Genomic DNA, 23,224 nt, shown 5'->3' on the forward strand with positions numbered 1-23,224 from the left:
ACCACCCACACACACCACCCACACACACCACCCACACACCCCACCCACACACACCACCCACACACACCACCCACACACCACCCACACACACCACCCACACACCCCACCCACACACACCACCCACACACACCACCAAAACTCACCCCCACACACACCACCCACACACCACCCACACACACCACCCACACACCACCCACACACACCACCCACACACACCACCCACACACACCACCAAAACTCACCACCCACACACCACCCACACACCCCACCCACACACCCCACCCACACACACATCACCCACACACACCACCCCCACACACCACCCACACACCACCCACACACACCACCCACACAGCACTCACACCACTCACAAATTGTCGTCACTTTTGAAACTGCCCGCTAAGTTGTGGCACGCCGTCTGTGCAACCCGCGCGGTGACGTCATCACGCACGCAGGGGCCACCTGCGCGGTGACGTAATCACGCACGCAGGGGCCACCCGCGAGGTGACGTAATCACGCACGCAGGGGCCATCTGCGCGGTGACGTAATCACGCACGCAGGGGCCACCTGCGCGGTGACGTAATCACGCACGCAGGGGCCACCTGCGTGGTAACGTAATCACGCACGCAGGGGCCACCCGCGCGGTGACGTAATCACGCACGCTGGGGCTACCCGCGCAGTGACGTAATCACGTACGCATGGACCCCTACGCGATGACGTAATCACGCACGAGGCGGCTAATTTGTTTACGTCCTGCCTCCCCTGGAGTTTAAAGCGGCGTTGCGAGGGATGAACCGACTCCGCCTCAGACGATAAGAAAATAAAGTTAAATATTTACTTATTTTCGGGGCTCCTCCTGCCACAAAAGGGGGGGGAGGGCCGCGTCAAGTTCGCCGTTCTTCAGCGACTCGCGCGCGCCGCCGCCTCCGATGCTGCCAAGGCCGATTTCGTGAGGGCCTCGGTAAGCCTGCGGCCTTGCCTGACGCTCCCTGCCCGCGAGAGGCGCTCGCCGCCTGGTTCGGAGGGGTGTTGGGGGAGGGTTGCGACCGGCGAATTTCGTGAGGGCCTCGGTAAGCCTGCGGCCTTGCCTGACGCGCCCTGCCCGCGAGAGGCGCTCGCCGCCTGGTTTGGAGGGGTGTTGGGGGAGGGTGGCGACCGGCGAATTTCGCGAGGGCCTCGGTAAGCCTACGGCCTTGCCTGACGCGCCCTGCCCGCGAGAGGCGCTCGCCGCCTGGTTCGGAAGGGTGTTGAGGGAGGGTGGCGACCGGCGAATTTCGTGAGGGTCGTCAATGACAGTTTGTGGTTGGATGGGCAGCCGGAACCGGCCACGGGAATGTGGAATTTCCACTCTGACGCTTCAACTGGCTGGCGGCTACCTTATTTCCTCTGCATTATGGCTATCGTCATGATCTATATTGCCGCTAAGGTAAAGTCTCTCATAGCAGTCAACCCACCACGGTTTACCCCGTATTCTTGTACAGGGAAACACAATGTGTCTTATTTGTTTGTGTTTCTCCCTTGTGATGGGACTTTGTCGGATGAACGTTGAGATGTATAAGCGGCACGGGGTGACCAATACGTTCTGAATTGATCTGTGATAAGGTAGGGCATTGATAAGGAGTTGACAGGTATGGGACCTAATCTTGATTTGAGGCTTTCGTTACTGCAGCAATCCATACTCTTTCGTTCTTTAGGTAAAGTCATCCCTTTCTTACCAATATAACCTCTTGCCACGGCAGCTTTCTCGCCTACCTCACCATTTTCTTGCTGTGGTTGTTCCACCCGATGAAGATTGCTTGTGTTGCGATCGAAACGTCGTGATTTGTTTTATTTTATTTCTACGTACGTGACTTTACCGAATGAACCAATGCGTATGTGTTGTACCCACCGTTGGTTGTACATGTTGTTTATGCCATTTATTGTGAAAATTCCGTCACAGTTCCTATGATCACCGTTTCATTGCTTTCATGGCTTTATTTTGGTGCTTTCGAAAAGTGTATTGGTTTAGCCATGTTTGTTTGTTGTAGTATAGAATTAGACTGATGGTCTTAATCTAAGTTGTCTTGTGGTTGTTGTTGTTTGACTTGCATCCCACTGGGATTTTTGCACACAGCGTTGGTGTACGGTGATTTTTTTTCTGCAATGTTTTGCTGTCTTTTCTTGGATTTCTGTTTGCACTTAGTCACATATTCACTTTAAGATGTTTTCTTGTTCATGTTTTTGTTTTTTGTTTGTTGCGGTTGCACCCGATTCAAGAGCCGAATGGCTCACAGTGCTATACCTAATAAATGAACTTGAACTTAATAGCGCTCGTGCTGTGGAGAGGTCGGCTTCCGTCACGGAAACGTGGAATTTCCACCGAGACGCTTTAATTAATATTCTCGTCATCCAGACTTTATCCATCAAAGGTAAGGATATCCTGGCCTCCGTCATAGTAACGTAGAATGTATCCTACCGGCCCAATGCTGCCTACACATACGAGTACTGTTCGCCGGTGTGTTCTTAAGCAGATATTATATGTTACTCTTTAAAAACCAATACAATCAAAACGTTGTGATGACTGTTTTAAGGGCTATTAAAATTACTTAATTGATCATAGCGGCCCAACGTTGTCACCCACTTCTTTATGAAGGCGTCCCTACTACGCCTTGTCTGGATGTTTGACCATACTTCACCACACTGGTCAATGCGGGTTTATGGACCGGTTCTTATACCACTGATATTAGCCTCGTCCGGGGAATCGAACTCAGGTGGGCTGGATTGATAGTCCGGTGTGATAACCACGACGCCAAACGCTCCACTTCGCCGCATTGGCGAGATGTTGACTACCTCGCCTGGTGTACAGGAGGTCGTGGGTTCGATCCCGACCCTGACGCTTGCTGCTGTATATTTTGAGTTTGCGTGTCTCTCTTATCATCATCACGGTGGCTAGGAGATGTTGACTAACTCGCCTGGTGTGCAGGAGGTCGTGGGTTCGATCCTGACCCTGACGCTTGCTGTAAATTTGGAGTTTGCGTGTCTCTCTCTCTCTCTCATCATCACCACGGTGGCTAGGAGATGTTGACTAACTCGCCTGGTGTACAGGAGGTCGTGGGTTCGATCCCGACCCTGACGCTTGCTGCTGTATATTTTGAGTTTGCGTGTCTCTCTTATCATCATCACGGTGGCTAGGAGATGTTAACTACCTCGCCTGGTGTGCAGGAGGTCGTGGGTTCGATCCTGACCCTGACGCTTGCTGTATATTTGGAGTTTGCGTGTCTCTCTCTCTCTCTCCCCGTGGTCGCGTAGACTGTTTCTCCGGGCCCTCCGGTTTCCCCCTCCACATTTATAATCAACATCACGTGTTTAGAGTTTTTGGCTGCAATAACTTCCCACGTGATGATAATAAGCCACTTTGTTGAGCTATCGTCTGTGACCAGTAAAAAAAAAATATTTTATTGTAAAAATGTATCCGACAGTGTTGTATGTATGTACGGTATATTTAACTTATTTTGCACCGTACATAGCCAACCGTGCTAATCGGAGGTGTGGGGGCTAATTGGAGAGATGCCTTCAGCAGTGGGTTGATAATAATCTTGATTTGAAGCTTTCGTGACTGCGGGAATCTATACTTTTTGGTTCTTTCGGTAAAGTCACGTTTCAATTGCCACACAAGCGATCGTCCTTAGGACGTCGTGATCTAGTATTATTTTTCTACGTGACTTTACCGAAAGAACCAAAGAGTATGGATTGATAATGGCTGATGTTTTTATATTTGTAAGCAAGTCATTGGTGACTCAATTCTGCTACACTTGCCAACCCGGTTTAAATCACGGGCGGACGAAACTTGTTTTCGAACTCATCATCTCAGCGATGCCAGCTCAGCTCTCTGAACTCTGAGCCACCATGTGTTTGTGGTTTAGTTTGTTGCTGCGGGAGGGACGGAGGGAGCCGAGAGATGGAGGAGTGGGGTGGAGTCATCGGAGCAGCAGCAGGAGAAGCGAGCGACTCCATGAAAGAGCCGCTTCTGGGCTCACGTGGTGGTGGTGGTGGCAGCGGTGGGCGGCTGGAAGAGCGAGGTGGTGACTACGAGGAGGATGAGGAGGGAGAAGGAGAGTTGGATCCGCATGTGGTGGAGCAATACTACAGGTGCGACGTCGCATGCGCACACAACGCGTACGTTTGTGTGTTGAACTTCTTTCGCAGGCGAGGAGGTAGGTGAGTGAATGAATGATTGAGTGGAGCGGGTAGGCAAGCGGAGGGGAGTTGAGTTGCCGAGCAGGCGAGTAGGTAGGTATATGCACGTTGAACTTCTTTCGCGCCGTACATAGCCAACCGCGCTCATTGGAGGCGCGGGGGAAGGACAACAAACCAAACACAAGAAGCAGTTGTAAAATACGACACTCCACTGCTGATGTACGATACTCTGCAGTGCCAATGCGACAAACGGGATTTTTCAACTGCGGGCCACATATGACCCATAAGCGACTTTGAGGTTGGGAATAGGAGAGGAGGAAGAGGTGGTGATGGGTGGGACGAGTGGTGTGCAGGGTGGAGGAGGGCGGGTTCAGAATATCTATTCATACTGGAGGAATCCGATGATCTATGAAGCACTTTATCACAGGTGTCCAGTCGGGGCACGGGGTAAGACCGTTACAACAAAAAACAATACAAAAATGATAGTGGTGCAAGGTACAAGAAAGGTAAACAGATCACCCAAATCTTCTTGGTTCTTTCGGTAAAGTCACGTAGAAGGGAAGTAATAAAATAATAAAAATAAAACATTTTATTACTTCCCTTCTACGTGACTTTACCGAAAGAACCAAGAAGATGAATCCCTGCAGTCACGAAAGCTTTAAATCGAAAGATCACCCAAAGACATACAAATACTACTAAACCATCCCCATCCTACCAGGCAAAGCCCACTGAGGTATGAACTTGTGTTTCAGAAGCGACCTGGCCACCACAAATGACAGCTCAAAAAAAAAAACATAATTTGGACAGTAATAGCAGCCAAAATAATAAAAATCATCGCAATGCGTGTTTCTAAATGTGGAGGGAAAAACCAGCCATGGCTTTGTCACCCATCCCAATTCTTGTTAAAAGGTATTTCGATGGACGCTTTAGGTTTCCTGGATTTGACAATGGGGTTAATGAATTAGCTAAGTATAGTGCAGATTTGACATTTAAAGCATTTCAAGGGGTGTGGCAATTGGTCAGGTGGGCCCCCCCCCCTCTCCAATATTTTATTTGCGCAATTTGCGGAAGCCAAAACGTTACCGCTCTAGTTAAATGAATAAAAACCTTGGAACGTAAATGAAATAATTTTTATAAAAATACAATTTAAACCGCGTTTGAAATAAGTTTGATGTTCTTCTTACACTGTTTTTCAAAACAAATCTCGGTGGCGAGGACATGTTTTCTCCCTCGCCTGATAAACAGGAGATCGTGGGTTCGATCCCGACCTTGACACGCTGTGGCTATGAGATGTTTACTACCTCGCCTTGTATAAAGGAGGTCATGCAAACTCCAAATACTCGCCTGCTGTATATTTGAAGTTTCCACGTCTCTCTCTCCCCGTGGTCACGTGGATTTTTCTCCAGGCCCTCGGTTTTTTTTAACTCGTAACGCTACTGATAATCGCTGTTGTGTTGGCTGTGACGAACCTGCTGACCTCTGCCGAAAAGCACCGCTCGGCAAAGGAAGTCACGTGTGCACTCGGCGTTCTCAAATTCTGTACGTGACGAGAGAGAGAGAGAGAGGAAAAACAACAAGGCTTACAGAATAATAGTACACGCCGGAAGAAAAAAAAACTGAGTTTCAAACAACTTTGCACGTAACCCCGTAAATAGCACACCGGTGCATGATCTGATAGAAAAAAAACATGCGGAAGGAGTTCCACGGTTCTTTTGTCTGGTCACCTGCTCCACCCCACCCCTCCCCTACCCCCCTTCCTCCCCTCCCCCTCTCCTCACCCCTGACCTCACCTCCCCTTGCATCTCTCCCAACCGCAGCAAGGTGCAGAACGGGCGCCTGTACTTGGCTGTGCTGAGCACGGCTCTGGGGCCGCTGAGCCTGGGACTGACGCTGGGGTACAGTTCCCCGGCCATCCCTGACCTCGAGCGCAGCCCCGAGGCCCAGCTCAGGCTGAGCCCCGCACAGGTGTCGTGGTTCGGGGTGAGTGGCCACTGTGTGGGAGCCGCAGTGGCTAGGAGATGTTGACTACCTCGCCTGGTGTGCAGGAGGTCGTGGGTTCGATCCCGACCCTGACGCCTGCTGCTGTATATTTGGAGTTTGCGTGTCTCTCTCTCATCATCATCACCGTGGCTAGGAGATGTTAACTACCTCGCCTGGTGTGCAGGAGGTCGTGGGTTCGATCCCGACCCTGACGCCTGCTGCTGTATATTTGGAGTTTGCGTGTCTCTCTTTCACTCATCATCATCACCACGGTGGTTAGGAGATGTTAATTACCTCGCCTGGTATGCAGGAGTTCGTGGGTTCGATCAGGACCCTGATGCCTGCTGTATATTTGGAGTTTGCGTGTCTCTCTCTCTCTCATCATCACCACGGTGGCTAGGAGATGTTAACTACCTCGCCTGGTATACAGGAGGTCGTGGGTTCGATCCCGACCCTGAAGCCTGCTGCTGTATATTTGGAGTTTGCGTGTCTCTCTCTCTCATCATCATCACGGTGGCTCGGAGATGTGTCTGTTGAACTTGTATCTCACCGTACACAGCCAACCACTCTAATCGCAGTTCCGGGATTTCACAACGGCATTATAACCATCGGCGGCGAGTGACGCGCGCGTGACGTCCGCACCCCGTCCCCTGTCCTCCCAGTCGCTGGTGACGATCGGCGCGGTGCTGGCGGGGCCGCTGGCGGGCCTGCTGGTGGAGCGCCTGGGCAGGAAGCCGACGCTGATGCTGAGCGCCGTGCCGTTCGTCGTCGGCTGGCTGCTGCTGGTGACGGCGCAGAGCCCCGCGGCGCTGTACGCGGGCCGCACCCTCACGGGGCTAGCGGGGGGCACCGCGTCGCTCGTCGTGCCCGTGAGTGGACACGGTGCCCCCCCCCCCACGCGCGAGTCTGCGTACAGATGTAGTGACATATGACGTCACTGCTGTGTCGGCCTGTACGAGGGCTGGGGGCGTGGCCTGGGAAGGGAGGCGTGGCCTGGGAAGGGAGGCGTGGCCTGGGAAGGGAGGCGTGGCCTGGGAAGGGAGGCGTGGCCTGGAAAGGGAGGCGTGGCCTGGGAAGGGAGGCGTGGCCTGGGAAGGGAGGCATGGCCTCGGCGGAGCCGGCCACGCCAGAGCAGATATAAGCGTGGTGTGAACGGAGGGCGAGGCTGTTGTACTCCGCAGTGAAGACGACATCATCGGTCCTCAAGTCCCGGGTCGTCGTCCTGGGCCAGGCAGCCCGTTGCCTGCCTGGTCCACTCTGTGTCGTGTTCCAGAGTGTTAGTGAGTTGAAGAAGGTGGTCACCACCTCATGTACGGTGTTATATTACTTACCGTTTAATACATAGTGTTGCCTCCAAGCTGTGTGTGTGTGTGTGCAGCTAATTGGAACCCACTACACAAAGACAACGTCCTTGTCTTTGTGGGCAGTACGCAGCACCGATCTTCCACTTCACGATACATTTTTCAGATGCAGATTCACACGCGCCCCCGCCCCCCACTCATGGGCACGGTGCCCCCCTGCCGCCCCCTACCCTACCCCTAAACCCTCCCTAACTCTTCTTCTTGGTTCTTTCGGTAAAGTCACGTAGAAGGGAAATAATAAAATAATAAAAATAAAACATAATAAAATAATTCTCACGACTTTTCGGCCACAACGCAAGCAGCCGTCCTCAGGTGAAGAACAGGTCTGTCGGGAAGACAGCGTCTGAATGAAACACCCCAGGCTTGGAGCGTATATTTAAGCTGGGTTAGAAGGGGAAGAGCGCCTTGACAAAAGAATTTGCATATCAAGAGGAATGTAGCATATTTATGGGAAATGCAGATATGGGATTAGTACTACTAATTCCTCGCAAACTCTCCACCCCACCCACCCATCCACCCGCCCCCCACCCCACCCCCCAGGTGTACATCTCAGAGGTCTCTCACCCAGCGGTGCGCGGAGCCCTCGGCTCCTGCATGCAGCTCATGGTGGTGCTGGGCATCTTCACGGCCTACGCCGCCGGTGAGAGTCGCGGCACACTCGCCACGGCGATGCTCACCGTGGTGATGTTCAGTACCGTGGCACTCACCGTGATGCTCACCGTGATACTCTGTACCGTGGCACTCACCGCCAGACTCACCGTGATACTCAGTACCGTGGCACTCACCGTGATACTCTGTACCGTGGCACTCACCGTGATACTCTGTACCGTGGCACTCACCGCCAGACTCACCATGATACTCAGTACCGTGGCACTCACCGTGATACTCTGTACCGTGGCACTCACCGCCAGACTCACCATGATACTCAGTACCGTGGCACTCACCGTGATACTCTGTACCGTGGCACTCACCGCCAGACTCACCATGATACTCAGTACCGTGGCACTCACCGTGATACTCTGTACCGTGGCACTCACCGCCAGACTCACCATGATACTCAGTACCGTGGCACTCACCGTGATACTCTGTACCGTGGCACTCACCGCCAGACTCACCATGATACTCAGTACCGTGGCACTCACCGCCAGACTCACCGTGATACTCTGTACCGTGGCACTCAGCGCCGTAACCAAACGGATACATACTTCGATTTTAAAGCTTTCGTGACTGCAGGGATTCATCTTCTTGGTTCTTTCGGTAAAGTCACGTAGAATGGAAATAATAAAATAATAAAAATAAAACATAATAAAATAATTCTCACGACGTTTCGGCCACAACGCAAGCATCCGTCCTCTTCACCTGAGGACGGCTGCTTGCGTTGTGGCCGAAACGTCGTGAGAATTATTGTACTATGTTTTATTTTCATATTTTATTATTTCCATTCTACGTGACTTTACCGAAAGAACCAAAAAGATGAATCCCTGCAGTCACAAAAGCTTCAAATCTAGAATTCTTGTGTTTAATTTGCAGTCCATCCCCCCCCGCACCTACGATTAGCGCGGCTGGCTACTTACAAGTTCAACGTACACCCCACCCCTGCCCCGCCTCTCCTCTCCGCTGGTGAGGCTTGATCCTTGGCTGGCGCTGGCTGGCCGTGCTGTGCGCTGTGCCGCCCACGCTGATGCTGCTGCTGCTTGTGGCCGTCGTGCCGGAGTCTCCGCGGTTCCTGCTGAGCCGCCCCCGGCGCCGAGCGGAAGCGGTGGCGGCGCTGACGGTGCTGCGGGGAGACGCCGTGGACGTCCGCACCGAGATCCGGCTCATCCGGCAAGGGCAGCAGCAGCAGCAGCAGGTCGTTAACCTCGCCCTCATCAGCCTAGGCCGACAAATCTCTTCGTGGTCTTGCCACACTGTCGGAGGTCGCAAACGGGTTTTGATTCATCTTCTTGGTTCTTTCGGTGAAGTCACGTAGAATGGAAATAATAAAATAATAAAAATAAAAACGTGATAAAATAATTCTAAACGACGTTTCGGCCACAACGCAAGCAGCCGTCCTCGGGTGGAGAACAGGTCTGTCGAGAAGACAGAGTCTGAATGACTTATTTTATTATTTCCATTCTACGTGACTTTACCGAAAGAACCAAGAAGATGAATCCCTGCAGTCACGAAAGCTTTAAATCGGGTTTTGATTCCTTACCCATACCCGGCCGCACCAGGGTCGCAAACGAGTACCCGTACCCTACCCGATACCCGGCTACCCGTACCCGGCCGGGTATTGGGTAGGGTACGGGTACGGGTACCCGATTGCGACCTCTGGGATGAAGCCGTGTTGCAGGCGCGGGTGGGTTGATTCTAGGAACTTGAATTGTGAGAAGAGACAAGACGTTGGGAAATGAGTGACAAACGGTGACTCACCAGTGACTCACGGCCTACCCGTACCCGTACCCGGCCGCACCAGGGTCGCAAACGGGTACCCGTACCCGGCCGGGTACGGGTAGCCGGGTATCGGGTAGGGTACGGGTATCGGGTACAAGGTTGCGACCTCTGCCCACTGTATCTCACCACTCTCGGACCTTTCTACGTGTCGCCTTCTGCTGGACATGTGTTAAGTAGAGCTTCATAGCTCATCGGATTCCTTGTGCAGTGTAAATAAATGTTGTGATCTTGCCCCGCTACTTTCTCAATCATTCCGGTCTCTCTCTCCTCCTCATGCTCAACCCACCCTGTCTCTCTCTCTCTCTCCTCCTCCTGTACAAGCTGCTGGCCGTGACCGTGCTGCTGATGATGCTGCTGATGATACTGATGCTGATGATGCTGCTGATGATACTGATGCTGATGATGCTGCTGATGCTGATGATGATGCTGATGATAACGTCCTTCACCGTGTAGGAGCGGCTGAGCTGGAGGGAGCTGCACATGCCCGTCCTGTACAAGCCGCTGGCCGTAACCGTGCTGCTGATGATGATGATGCTGCTGATGATGCTGATGATGCTGATGATGCTGATGATACTGATTATGATGCTGATGATGATGCTGATGATACTGATTATGATGCTGATGATGATGCTGATGATGCTGATGATACTGATTATGATGCTGATGATGATGCTGATGATGATGCTGATGATGATGCTGATGATACTGATTATGATGCTGATGATGATGCTGATGATGATGCTGATGATACTGATTATGATGCTGATGATGATGATGATGCTGATGATGACGTCCTTCTCCGTGCAGGAGCGGCTGAGCTGGAGGGAGCTGCGCATGCCTGTCCTGTACAAGCCGCTGGCCGTCACCGTGCTGCTGATGACGCTGCAGCAGTTCTCGGGGATCAACGCGGTGATGCTGTACGCAGAGTCCATCTTCAGGGCAGCGCACATCCAGGTGACGAGCACACGGAACGATGACGCGGACAAAGTCGTCTTGGTTCTTTCGGTAAAGTCACGTAGAAGCGAAGTAATAAAGTAATAAAAATAAAACATAATAAAATAATTCTCACGACGTTTCGGCCACAACGCAAGCAGCCGTCCTCAGGTGAAGACCAGGTCTGTCGGAAAGACAGCGTCTTTTATTTCCCTTCTACGTGACTTTACCGAAAGAACCAAGAAGAAGAATATGACTTTCGATGTAAAGCTTTCGTGACTGCAGGGATTCATCTTCTTGGTTCTTTCGGTAAAGTCACGTAGAAGGGAAATAATAAAGTAATAAAAATAAAACATAATAAAATAATTCTCACGACGTTTCGGCCACAACGCAAGCGGCCGTCCTCTGGTGAAGAACAGGTCTGTCGAGTAGACAGCGTCTGAATGAAACACCACCAGGCTTGGAAGCGTATATTTAAGCTGCTGGGTTGGAGGGGGAAGAGCGCCTTGACCCGTTTGTCACCCTGGTGCGGCCGGGTACGGGTACGGGTAGGCCGTGAGTCACTGGTGAGTCACCGTTTGTCACTCATTTCCCCAACGTCTTGTCTCTTCTCACAATTCAAGTTCCTAGAATCAACCCACCCGCGCCTGCAACACGGCTTCATCCCAGAGGTCGCAATCGGGTACCCGATACCCGTACCCGGCCGGGTACGGGTAGGGTACGGGTAGGGTACGGGTACGGGTAAGGAATCAAAACCCGTTTGCGACCTCTGCCGTTCGCGTGCCGTGCCGGCCTTCATGGTCGCTCTAACAGTGCCTGCCCCGACAGTCCCTTCAGGCTCTGCGGGCGATCTTTTGTCCTTGTGTGTTGAATTTCTTTCGCGCCGTACGTAGCCAGCCGCGCTAATCGGAGGTGCGGGATTAGAAATTGCGTTCGGTGGCGAGTGACGTGTGTAACGTGTGTGTACGTATGTGTTCGTGTGTGTATGTATGTGTAACGTGTATACGTGTGTGTGTGTGTAACGTGTGTAACGTGTGTGTAACGTGTGTAACGTGTGTGTAACGTGTATGTGTGTACTTGTGTGTGTGTGTTTGCGTATAACGTGTGTAACGTGTGTATATGTGTGTAACGTGTGTGTGTGTGTGTACGTGTGTGTCACGTGTGTGTCACGTGTGTGCAGAACAGTGCGGAGGCGCCCGTGATTATCGCCGCGGTGCAGGTTGGCGTCACGCTCCTCTCTGGGTTCCTCATGGACCGTGCCGGCCGCAAGCTCCTCCTCTGTCTCTCCGGTTCGTCGTTACCCCCAGCACTCCGGGACTCACTCACACACTCACTCTCTTACTCACTCACACACTCACTCACTCACTCTCTTACTCACTCACTCTCTTACTCACTCACACACTCACTCACTCACTCTCTTACTCACTCACACTCACTCACTCACTCTCTTACTCACACTCACTCATTCACTCTCTTACTCACTCACACACTCACTCATTCACTCTCTTACTCACTCACACACTCACTCACACTCACTCATTCACTCTCTTACTCACTCACACACTCACTCACTCACTCTCTTACTCACTCACACACTCACTCACACTCACTCATTCACTCTCTCTCTTACTCACTCACACTCACTCATTCACTCTCTTACTCACTCACACACTCACTCACTCACACTCACTCATTCACTCTCTCTTACTCACACTCACTCATTCACTCTCTCACTCACTCACACACTCACTCATTCACTCTCTTACTCACTCACACACTCACTCACTCACACTCACTCATTCACTCTCTCTCTTACTCACTCACACTCACTCATTCACTCATGGACCGTGCCGGCCGCAAGCTCCTGCGCTGTCTCTCCGGTTTGTCACCAGGCCCGGCGCTCCGGGACTCACTCACTCATACACTCACTCACACATTCACTCTCTTACTCTCTCACTCACTCATTCACTCATTCACTCACACACACTCATTCACTCACTCTCTTACTCACACGCTCACACACACTCACACACACTCACTCACTCTCTTACTCACTCACTCGCACACACTCACACACACGCACACACTCACTCACTCACTCACACTCACTCACACTCACTCACTCACTCTTACTCACTCACTCACATTCACTCATTCACTCTCTCTCTTACTCACTCACACTCACTCATTCACTCACTCACTCTCTTACTCACTCACTCTCACTCCTCTCTTACTCACACTCACTCATTCACTATCACTCTCTTACTCACTCTCACTCACTCACACTCACTCTCTTACTCACTCACTCACACACACTCACTCACACTTACTCACTCTCTTACTCGTGTCTCTCTCTCTCTCTCTCATCATCATCACGGTGGCTAGGAGATGTTGACTACCTCGCCTGGTGTGCAGGAGGTCGTGGGTTCGATCCTTACCCTGACGCCTGCGGCTGTATATTTGGAGTTTGCGTGTCTCTCTCTCTCTCTCATCATCATCACGGTGGCTAGGAGATGTTGACTACCTCGCCTGGTGTGCAGGAGGTCGTGGGTTCGATCCCAACCCTGACGCCTGCTGCTGTATATTTGGAGTTTGCGTGTCTCTCTCTCTCTCTCATCATCATCACGGTGGCTTGGAGATGTTAACTACCTCGCCTGGTGTACAGGAGGTCGTGGGCTCGATCTTTACCCTGACGCCTGCTCCTGTATATTTGGAGTTTGCGTCTCTCTTTCTCTCTCCCCGTGTGTGCGTGGCTTTTTCTCCGAGTCCTCTTCTTTTTCTCTCCACATTTAGAAACGCGCGTTTCGAATCTTTGGCTGCTGTACATTTCCACGCGATGATAAGCCGCTTCGCTGTGTTATCGTTTGTGAAAGCTAGGTGGTCGCTACTGAAAAATAGCTAAATAGCTCCGTAGTCGGGGCCTTAACTGGTAAAGTAAAACAAAATTTTGTTTATAGACGAATATCATTCATTGTTGGGAACAGTAGTATTCTTTTGGCAACGCTGCTCGGACATACAGGGGCGACGTTGAGCGTTGAAGTCATCCTCCCCACGTGTGCGTAGAAGGGAAATAATAAAATAATAAAAATTAAAATACAATTCTCACGACGTTTCGATTGCAACACAAGCAATCGTCATCGGGTGTGAAAACCACAGCGAGAAATTTTTGGAAAAAAAAAACGTCGTGAGATTTTCATTATTTTATTATTTCCCTTCTACGTGACTTTACCGAAAGAACCAAGAATATGAATCCCTGCAGTCACGAAAGCTTTAAGTCAAGATTTAAGATAAAACATAGTTTCGTTTTTATTTAAAGCTTTCGTGACTGCAGGGATTCATATTTTTGGTTCTTTTCGGTAAAGTCACGTAGAAGGGAAATAATAAAATAATAGAAATATAAAACAAAATATTATTTTATTATTTCCCTTCTACGTGACTTTACCGAAAAGAACCAACGATACGAATCCCTGCAGTCACGAAAGCTTTAAATCGAAAAATAAAAAATAGTTTAGTTTTTGGGTTTCATTTCTCTCCCCCCACCCCGCCCCACCCGCCCCACCCGCCCCGCCCGCCAGGGGTCATCATGGCCGCCAGCGCCGCGACCTTTGGAGCCTACTTCAAGCTGACGGGGTCGGGCGGCAACGGCACGCTGGGCGCCTTGGACCTTGCATTGCCGTACGCCGGCGGGGCCCCGGACCATGGGTTGGCGATGGAGGGGGCGGCGAGCACCGGCTCGCTCGGCTGGCTGGCGCTCGCCAGCATGCTCCTCTACATCGTAGGTGCGGGCGCACGCAAAGACAAAGGTCCCCCGTGCAGCCTTCTAACAGGCTGGTCGGGGGGGCAAGTGCCGTTAGCGAGCTGCACCTGATGAAGGCCGGAACGTGCCCGACCGCCTTTGTCTCCCCAATGGCAATACTTACACACACACACAAAGACACGGACACACAAGGACAACATCCCCTGCATCGTGATATCCCCTTGCATTGTCTCACCGTGTCCCCTCGTGTCCCTCCCCTTGCCTCCCCGTGTCCCACCTGTTGTAGGCTTCTCGCTGGGCTGGGGTCCCATCCCCTGCATCGTGATATCCCCTTGCATTGTCTCACCGTGTCCCCCCGTGTCCCTCCCCACCTCCTCCCCGTGTCCCACGTGTTGTAGGCTTCTCGCTGGGCTGGGGTCCCATCCCCTGGATCGTGATGTCCGAGGTGTTCCCCGTGCGCTGGAGGGGGGTCGCGAGCGGTGTGTGCGTCGCCGTGAACTGGATCTCGGCGTTCGTCGTCACCAAGGAGTTCCACGACTTCAGCGTGAGAAGCGGAGCGCGCGGAAGCAGCAGCAGCGTCATCGTCATCAGCGGCGGCGGCAGCATCATCACCAGCATCATTGTCATTAGCGTCATCAGCATCATCACCAGCATCATTGTCATTAGCGTCATCAGCATCATCACCAGCATCATTGTCATTAGCGTCATCAGCATCATCACCAGCATCATTGTCATTAGCGTCATCAGCATCATCACCAGCATCATTGTCATTAGCGTCATCAGCATCATCACCAGCATCATTGTCATTAGCGTCATCAGCATCATCACCAGCATCATTGTCATTAGCGTCATCAGCATCATCACCAGCATCATTGTCATTAGCGTCATCAGCATCATCACCAGCATCATTGTCATTAGCGTCATCAGCATCATCACCAGCATCATTGTCATTAGCGTCATCAGCATCATCACCAGCATCATTGTCATTAGCGTCATCAGCATCATCACCAGCAGCAGCGTCATCGTCAGCGGCGGCAGCAGTAGCATCACCAGCAGCAGGATCAGCCACATCATCATCATTGTCATTAGCATCATCACCAGCAGTATCATCATCAGCATCACCAGCAGCAGTAGCAGCAGGATCAGCCACATCATCATCAGCAGCAGCAGCAGCAGCAGCAGCAGCAGCGTCATCGTCATCATCAGCGGCGGCAGCAGCAGCATCATCACCAGCATCATTGTCATTAGCGTCATCAGCAGCAGCATCATCACCAGCAGCAGGATCAGCCACATCATCATCATCAGCATCATTGTCATTAGCATCATCATCAGCAGCATCATCAGCATCACCAGCAGCAGTAGCAGCAGGATCAGCCACATCATCATCAGCATCATCATCAGCAGCATCATCAGCATCACCAGCAGCAGTAGCAGCAGGATCAGCCACATCATCATCAGCATCATCATCAGCAGCATCATCAGCATCACCAGCAGCAGTAGCAGCAGGATCAGCCACATCATCATCAGCATCATCATCAGCAGCAGCATCATCGTCATCATCAGCGGTGGCGGCGGCAGCAGCCGCATCAGCAACAGCATCATCACCAACAGCAGGATCAGCCACATCATCATCAGCATAATTGTCATTAGCAGCATCATTGTCATTAGCATCATCAGCATCATCACCAGCAGCAGCATCATCATCAGCGGCATCAAGATTATTCACCCATATCTCCCGATTTCCCACACCTCCGATTTCGCGCGGTTGGCTTCGTATGGTGCGAAAGACTTTAGTACGTACGTACAGCGCCATCATCACCACCATCATCATCACCACCATCATCACCACCATCACCACCATCACCACCATCGTCACCACCGTCACCACCGTCATCACCGTCAACACCATCATCACCATCATCACCATCATCACCATCATCACCATCATCACCATCATCACCATCGCCAGTACCGTCAACATCATGGGCATCATCGCGTCGTCAGCAGCAGCGCTGCCGTTACTATTCGCAGCACCGACAACATCGTCGGCACCGTCACAAACACCAAGATTACCGCCGCCATCATTACTCTCACTCACAACATCCCCAATATCAGCATCACTACAGACATTTTCAGCAATAACAGCGCCAACCAATACCACCACCACCACCACTCATACCTACAGCATCACAACCACCGTCACCATCACTACCACCATCACCACTTGCACCACCACTCATACCTACAGCACCACAACCACCGTCACCATCACTACCACCATCACCACTTGCACCACCACTCATACCTACAGCACCACAACCACCGTCACCATCACTACCACCATCACCACTTGCACCACCACTCATACCTACAGCACCACAACCACCGTCACCATCACTACCACCATCACCACTTGCACCACCACTCATACCTACAGCACCACAACCACCGTCACCATCACTACCACCATCACCACTTGCACCACCACTCATACCTACAGCACCACAACCACCGTCACCATCACTATCACCATCACCACTTGCACCACCACTCATACCTACAGCACCACAACCACCGTCACCATCACTACCACCATCACCACTTGCACCACCACTCATACCTACAGCACCACAACCACCGTCACCATCACTACCACCATCACCACTTGCACCACCACTCATACCTACAGCACCACAACCACCGTCACCATCACTACCACCATCACCACTTGCACCACCACTCATACCTACAGCACCACAACCACCGTCACCATCACTATCACCATCACCACTTGCACCACCACTCATACCTACAGCACCACAACCACCGTCACCATCACTACCACCATCACCACTTGCACCACCACTCATACCTACAGCACCACAACCACCGTCACCATCACTACCACCATCACCACTTGCACCACCACTCATACCTACAGCACCACAACCACCGTCACCATCACTACCACCATCACCACTTGCACCACCACTCATACCTACAGCACCACAACCACCGTCACCATCACTACCACCATCACCACTTGCACCACCACTCATACCTACAGCACCACAACCACCGTCACCATCACTACCACCATCACCACTTGCACCACCACTCATACCTACAGCACCACAACCACCGTCACCATCACTACCACCATCACCACTTGCACCACCACTCATACCTACAGCACCACAACCACCGTCACCATCACTACCACCATCACCACTTGCACCACCACTCATACCTACAGCACCACAACCACCGTCACCATCACTACCACCATCACCACTTGCACCACCACTCATACCTACATCATCACAACCACCGTCACCATCACCACTTACACCAGCACCACCACCAACACCACCAGGGCTGTAATCCCATACTCATACTATGGATTCCCTCCCCCCGTGACCCCACTGTGACCTCCCCTTTGTGCCCCACCACCCCCTCCTTGTGCAGGAGTGGTTGGGTTTCCCCGGCGCGTTCTGGTTCTTCGCCAGCGTGTGCGCGGCCGGGTTCGTGCTGACGATCGTCGCCCTTCCCGAAACCAAAGGGCGATCCCTCGAGCAGATCCAGGCTCACTTTGAGGGGCGACCATCGCCCCCCTCTCCTCCACCGCCACCACTCGCTGCTTCCTCAACCCCTGCTGCAGCAGCATCAGCAGCAGCAGCAGGAGCAGCAGCAGGTTCCCTTGGCCAAGCTGCTGTGACTGGGGCAGGGGGTGAACTCTCAGCGCAGGAACCCTGAGGCTTGAGGGTGGTGGAGTTTTTGGTGGTGGTGTTGGTTGGGGAGGTGGTGGTGGTGGTGGTGGAGACGACTTGGAGTTATTTTGTTTCATTGAAATATGTTTTGCCTGGAAACTCGCTTGAGATGGAACCATCCCGATCGCAAGGGCCGTCCCTGGTGTTGATTGGCACCTTACAGAGCAAACACACACGACCGCACGTGTACAAACATTCTAAATCTATATCTTAGACTTACAAAAGGACTCGCCGAATATTGATTCTATGAATCACTACGATTCAGCATCAGTGATCGATATTTTTTTTATCGGAGTTTAGTTATCCAATCGCTGCGACGTTCACTCGTCGCCGCGAGAACATATTTTCTCGGAGTAAAAAACGAAAAAAGCGAATGGGTTTTAATCGCAAATGTTTCTAAGTGATCGTACGTGATTCCATTTAAAATAATCGAATCGTGATTTGATTTTTTTTGTACCAGATGCGCGCATCGATGCGCGTTATTGTGAGCGGTGGCACAGCGGTTAACGACAGTCTCGGTTTACCATCCCGGCAAAGGCTAACGCCATTGGCGAAGTGGTACCTGAACCTTGAAACCAGCTGTATGTGTATGTCATCTGAACTTCTTTCGCACCCTACGTAGCCAACCGCGTTAATCGGAGGGGCAGTGTTGAGTCTATGGGCAGTGTTGAGTCTATGGGAAGTGTTGAGTCTATGGGCAGTGTTGAGTCTATGGTGCAGTGTTGAGTCTATGGGCAGTGTTGAGTCTATGGGCAGTGTTGAGTCTATGGGCAGTGTTGAGTCTATGGGTAGTGTTGAGTCTATGGGCAGTGTTGAGTCTATGGGTAGTGTTGAGTCTATGGGTAGTGTTGAGTCTATGGGTAGTGTTGAGTCTATGGGCAGTGTTGAGTCTATGGGTAGTGTTGAGTCTATGGTGCAGTGTTGAGTCTATGGTGCAGTGTTGAGTCTATGGGCAGTGTTGAGTCTATGGGCAGTGTTGAGTCTATGGGCAGTGTTGAGTCTATGGGTAGTGTTGAGTCTATGGGTAGTGTTGAGTCTATGGGTAGTGTTGAGTCTATGGGTAGTGTTGAGTCTATGGGTAGTGTTGAGTCTATGGGCAGTGTTGAGTCTATGGGTAGTGTTGAGTCTATGGTGCAGTGTTGAGTCTATGGTGCAGTGTTGAGTCTATGGGCAGTGTTGAGTCTATGGGCAGTGTTGAGTCTATGGGCAGTGTTGAGTCTATGGGTAGTGTTGAGTCTATGGGTAGTGTTGAGTCTATGGGTAGTGTTGAGTCTATGGGCAGTGTTGAGTCTATGGGCAGTGTTGAGTCTATGGGCAGTGTTGAGTCTATGGGCAGTGTTGAGTCTATGGGCAGTGTTGAGTCTATGGGTAGTGTTGAGTCTATGGGTAGTGTTGAGTCTATGGGTAGTGTTGAGTCTATGGGCAGTGTTGAGTCTATGGGTAGTGTTGAGTCTAAGGGGCAGTGTTTAGTCTATGGGTAGTGTTGAGTCTATGGGCAGTGTTGAGTCTATGGGTAGTGTTGAGTCTATGGGTAGTGTTGAGTCTATGGGCAGTGTTGAGTCTATGGGTAGTGTTGAGTCTATGGGTAGTGTTGAGTCTATGGGCAGTGTTGAGTCTATGGGCAGTGTTGAGTCTATGGGTAGTGTTGAGTCTATGGTGCAGTGTTGAGTCTATGGGCAGTGTTGAGTCTATGGGTAGTGTTGAGTCTATGGGCAGTGTTGAGTCTATGGTGCAGTGTTGAGTCTATGGGTAGTGTTGAGTCTATGGTGCAGCGTTGAGTCTATGGTGCAGTGTTGAGTCTATGGGCAGTGTTGAGTCTATGGGTAGTGTTGAGTCTATGGTGCAGTGTTGAGTCTATGGTGCAGTGTTGAGTCTATGGGCAGTGTTGAGTCTATGGGTAGTGTTGAGTCTATGGGCAGTGTTGAGTCTATGGGCAGTGTTGAGTCTGGGCGGTATGTATGTTAAACTGATTTCACATTGTACACAGCCAACCATGCTAATCGGAGGGGCAGTCTGTGCAGTGTTGAGTGTGGGTAGTATGTACGGTGAACTTCTTTCGCACCGTACGTAGCCAAACGTGCTAATCGGATGTGCAATTGTGAGTTTCTCCCCTCTGCACCAGTCAACAGAGGTCGCAAACGGGTTTTGATTCCTTACCCGTACCCGGCCGCACCAGGGTCGCAAACGGGTACCCGTACCCAGCCGGGTACGGGTAGCCGGGTATCGGGTAGGGTACCCGGTTGCGACCTCTGCACCAGTCAAACACGCACTGCCAGGCGTGGTGAAGTATGGTCAAACAGCCACCGTCATTGAACACGTCCAGCGGTGGATTTGCCAAAGCTGCCAAGCTGGTGATACCGGAGCAGCCGACTTGCAAAAACGCGTGTCGAACACCACGTGTCGAACGCCACGTGTCGAACGCCACGTGTCGAACGCCACGTGTCGAACGCCACGTGTCGAACGCCACGTGTCGAACGCCACGTGTCGAACGCCACGTGTCGAACGCCACGTGTCGAACGCCACGTGTGGAACGCCACGTGTGGAACGCCACGTGTGGAACGCCACGTGTGGAACGCCACGTGTGGAACGCCACGTGTGGAACGCCACGTGTCGAACGCCACGTGTCGAACGCCACGTGTCGAACGCCACGTGTCGAACGCCACGTGTCGAACGCCACGTGTCGAACGCCACGTGTCGAATACCACGTGTCGAATACCAGGTGTGGAATACCACGTGTCGAAGGGAGAAACTAACCCCGTCTTTTTGTTAAGCGTAAATATATCGCGGGCCATTTGCCGATTTTGTGAAAGTGCAATACTTCTTGTGGTTACCTGAGGAGGGTCTTCGAACCTGTGAGTGCGATGTCCTCCAGCCTCACACCACGGCAGCATCCCCAAGTGCCGCCATCAGAGGGCAACTCTGTAACAGGATCTTTATTGTAGATTTGAAGTTTTCGTGGCTGCAAGGATCCATACTCTTGGTTCTTTCGGTAAAGTCACGTAGGTAAAGAAAATAAAAAATAAAAGATAAAAAAGAAATAAATGAAATCACGTTTCGATTGCAACACAAGCAATCGTCATCAGGTGTGACAACCACAGCAGTAACATTTCTTGCAAGAAAATGTATTGCCGTGGTTGTCACACCTGATGATGATTGCTTGTGTTGCAATCGAAACATCGTGATTTTTTTATCTTTTATTTTATTTTACCGACGTGACTTTACTGAAAGAACCAGGATCTTTATCTTGGGAGAAATTCGATGAGATGTGAAGCTCTTTTGGGGTTTTTTTTTTCTCCCCACAGATGGTCCAGTAGGGGGCACGGGCATCATAAAGTTACTAAAATCAATACAAAAAATCGAGTGCCAATTTAAAATAGATCAAGTGTATCCGTTCAAATTGCCGAAAAACGATGCAAACGTCTTCAATCACAAGTCTGCCTCTGTCCGCCCAGCGGTTTAAATGGGTTCACGCTTTGGTGGGGTAGAGTGTGGGTTACATTTTTTTTCTCACCCCAAAACGCTGTTGATAAGTTTGCACTCCCAGAATGCCGTGTGGGCCGATGGGCTAAAGTCCTTGCGCGTTTTTTTGTTGCTACGTGAAGACACGAACATGGGAAGGAGGCAGCGTGTTGTGTGCCGATTTATTTTCGCGAATTATGCCGGCAAATCGGAGGGTGCCGCCGTATCTTTGTCGGCGTGTCCCAGTGATTTTTTTTGTGTTGGTTACAGCCAGGGGGTTGCCACCATGTCACGATTGTTTACAGCCAGGAGAGTGGCCTTTGATGATGCACGTGGCGGCAGGTTTTGCCCGTGCTCCGAATCATCAGCAGCAGCGTGGTATCAATGGGGCGCTTTAGCCAAGCGCAGTGCAGAGCCGGGGTCTGAAACCAAAGCAAGAGCAGCCCTTTTTTTTATGTAGTAAAAAAAATGAGCCATTTTTTTGTTTGTTTCAAATCTGGAGCAGAGGTGGAGTTGGCTCCCGCGCAGAAGGGAATTAATAAAGTAAAACAATAAAATTCTCACGACGTTTCGATTACAACACAAGCAATTAATCATCGGGTGTGAAAACCACAGCAAGAAAATGTTTGGGAAAAAAAAACGTCGTGAGAATTTTATCGTTTTATTTTTATTATTTTATTGTTTCCCCTCTACGTGACTTTACGAAAAATAAAAAATTGTTTCATTTTTAGGTTTCATTTCTCTCCCCCCCCCCCCCCCCCATGGCGAGATGCAAACGTATCGACGCATACCCAGAGTGGACACTTCGACCACGGAGAGAGACATCAGCTGTCAATGTTCCCAGTGAGACGAGAAACACAGGACACGCTGACGCCACTGCGCTGCTGGAATATTTGTTTTTATTATTTGTTAAATCTCGTCGTGCGCTAATTTGAATAAAAGCACCATCCATGGGCAAAGCAGTGTTGGGTGGAGAGGGTTGGGGGGGGGGTTAGGAGGCGGGGGTTACCGCTTGCACACGGAACATTGTACACAGGTGCTGGGGCGATGGGTGGGATAGCGGTTGGCTCACTCGCATTGCAGTTCAGCTGATAGGAATCCCCATTAGCTGTGAACATTAGCTGTGAACAATCCACGTCCTTACCAAGGCAGAAGCAAAACAATACAAGTTGATGGCACTAACACCTTGTTATATAGTAGTGTGTGTGCGTACGTGTGTGTGTGGGGAGTGGTGGTGTAGTGGTTAGCGCGCTGCGCTATGAACCTGACTACCCGGGTTCGATTCCCGCTCACGGCAAACACCAGTGACGATTATCTGAACCGGTCCTGGGCCTCCCCTAGGTCGACTCAGCCTC

General features: G+C 51.3%; 1 protein-coding gene across 5 annotated transcripts; it reads left to right on the forward strand.

Annotated features, from left to right (window-relative positions):
- The first annotated feature begins 750 nt into the window (after nt 1–750).
- Nucleotides 751–22,593, forward strand: SLC2A8 (solute carrier family 2 member 8). Of its 5 annotated transcripts, none has more exons than XM_078881470.1 (11): nt 751–961; nt 3,903–4,128; nt 5,994–6,156; nt 6,819–7,025; nt 8,058–8,157; nt 9,143–9,366; nt 10,758–10,904; nt 12,064–12,172; nt 14,459–14,662; nt 15,039–15,184; nt 18,109–22,593. In XM_078881470.1, exons 2-11 carry the CDS (start codon nt 3,938–3,940, stop codon nt 18,394–18,396), a joined length of 1,779 nt encoding a protein of 592 aa, XP_078737596.1. In that variant the 5' UTR covers nt 751–961; nt 3,903–3,937; the 3' UTR covers nt 18,397–22,593. The 5 variants fall into 5 exon arrangements, with proteins under 5 accessions (XP_078737596.1, XP_078737599.1, XP_078737600.1 ...); XM_078881473.1 differs by having other exon boundaries at nt 10,761–10,904; XM_078881474.1 differs by having other exon boundaries at nt 12,069–12,172; nt 18,109–18,378.
- The last annotated feature ends 631 nt before the right edge of the window (nt 22,594–23,224 follow it).

The sequence above is a fragment of the Lampetra fluviatilis genome, chromosome 61 (assembly GCF_964198595.1).
Source record: "Lampetra fluviatilis chromosome 61, kcLamFluv1.1, whole genome shotgun sequence".
Taxonomy (NCBI): domain Eukaryota; kingdom Metazoa; phylum Chordata; class Hyperoartia; order Petromyzontiformes; family Petromyzontidae; genus Lampetra; species Lampetra fluviatilis.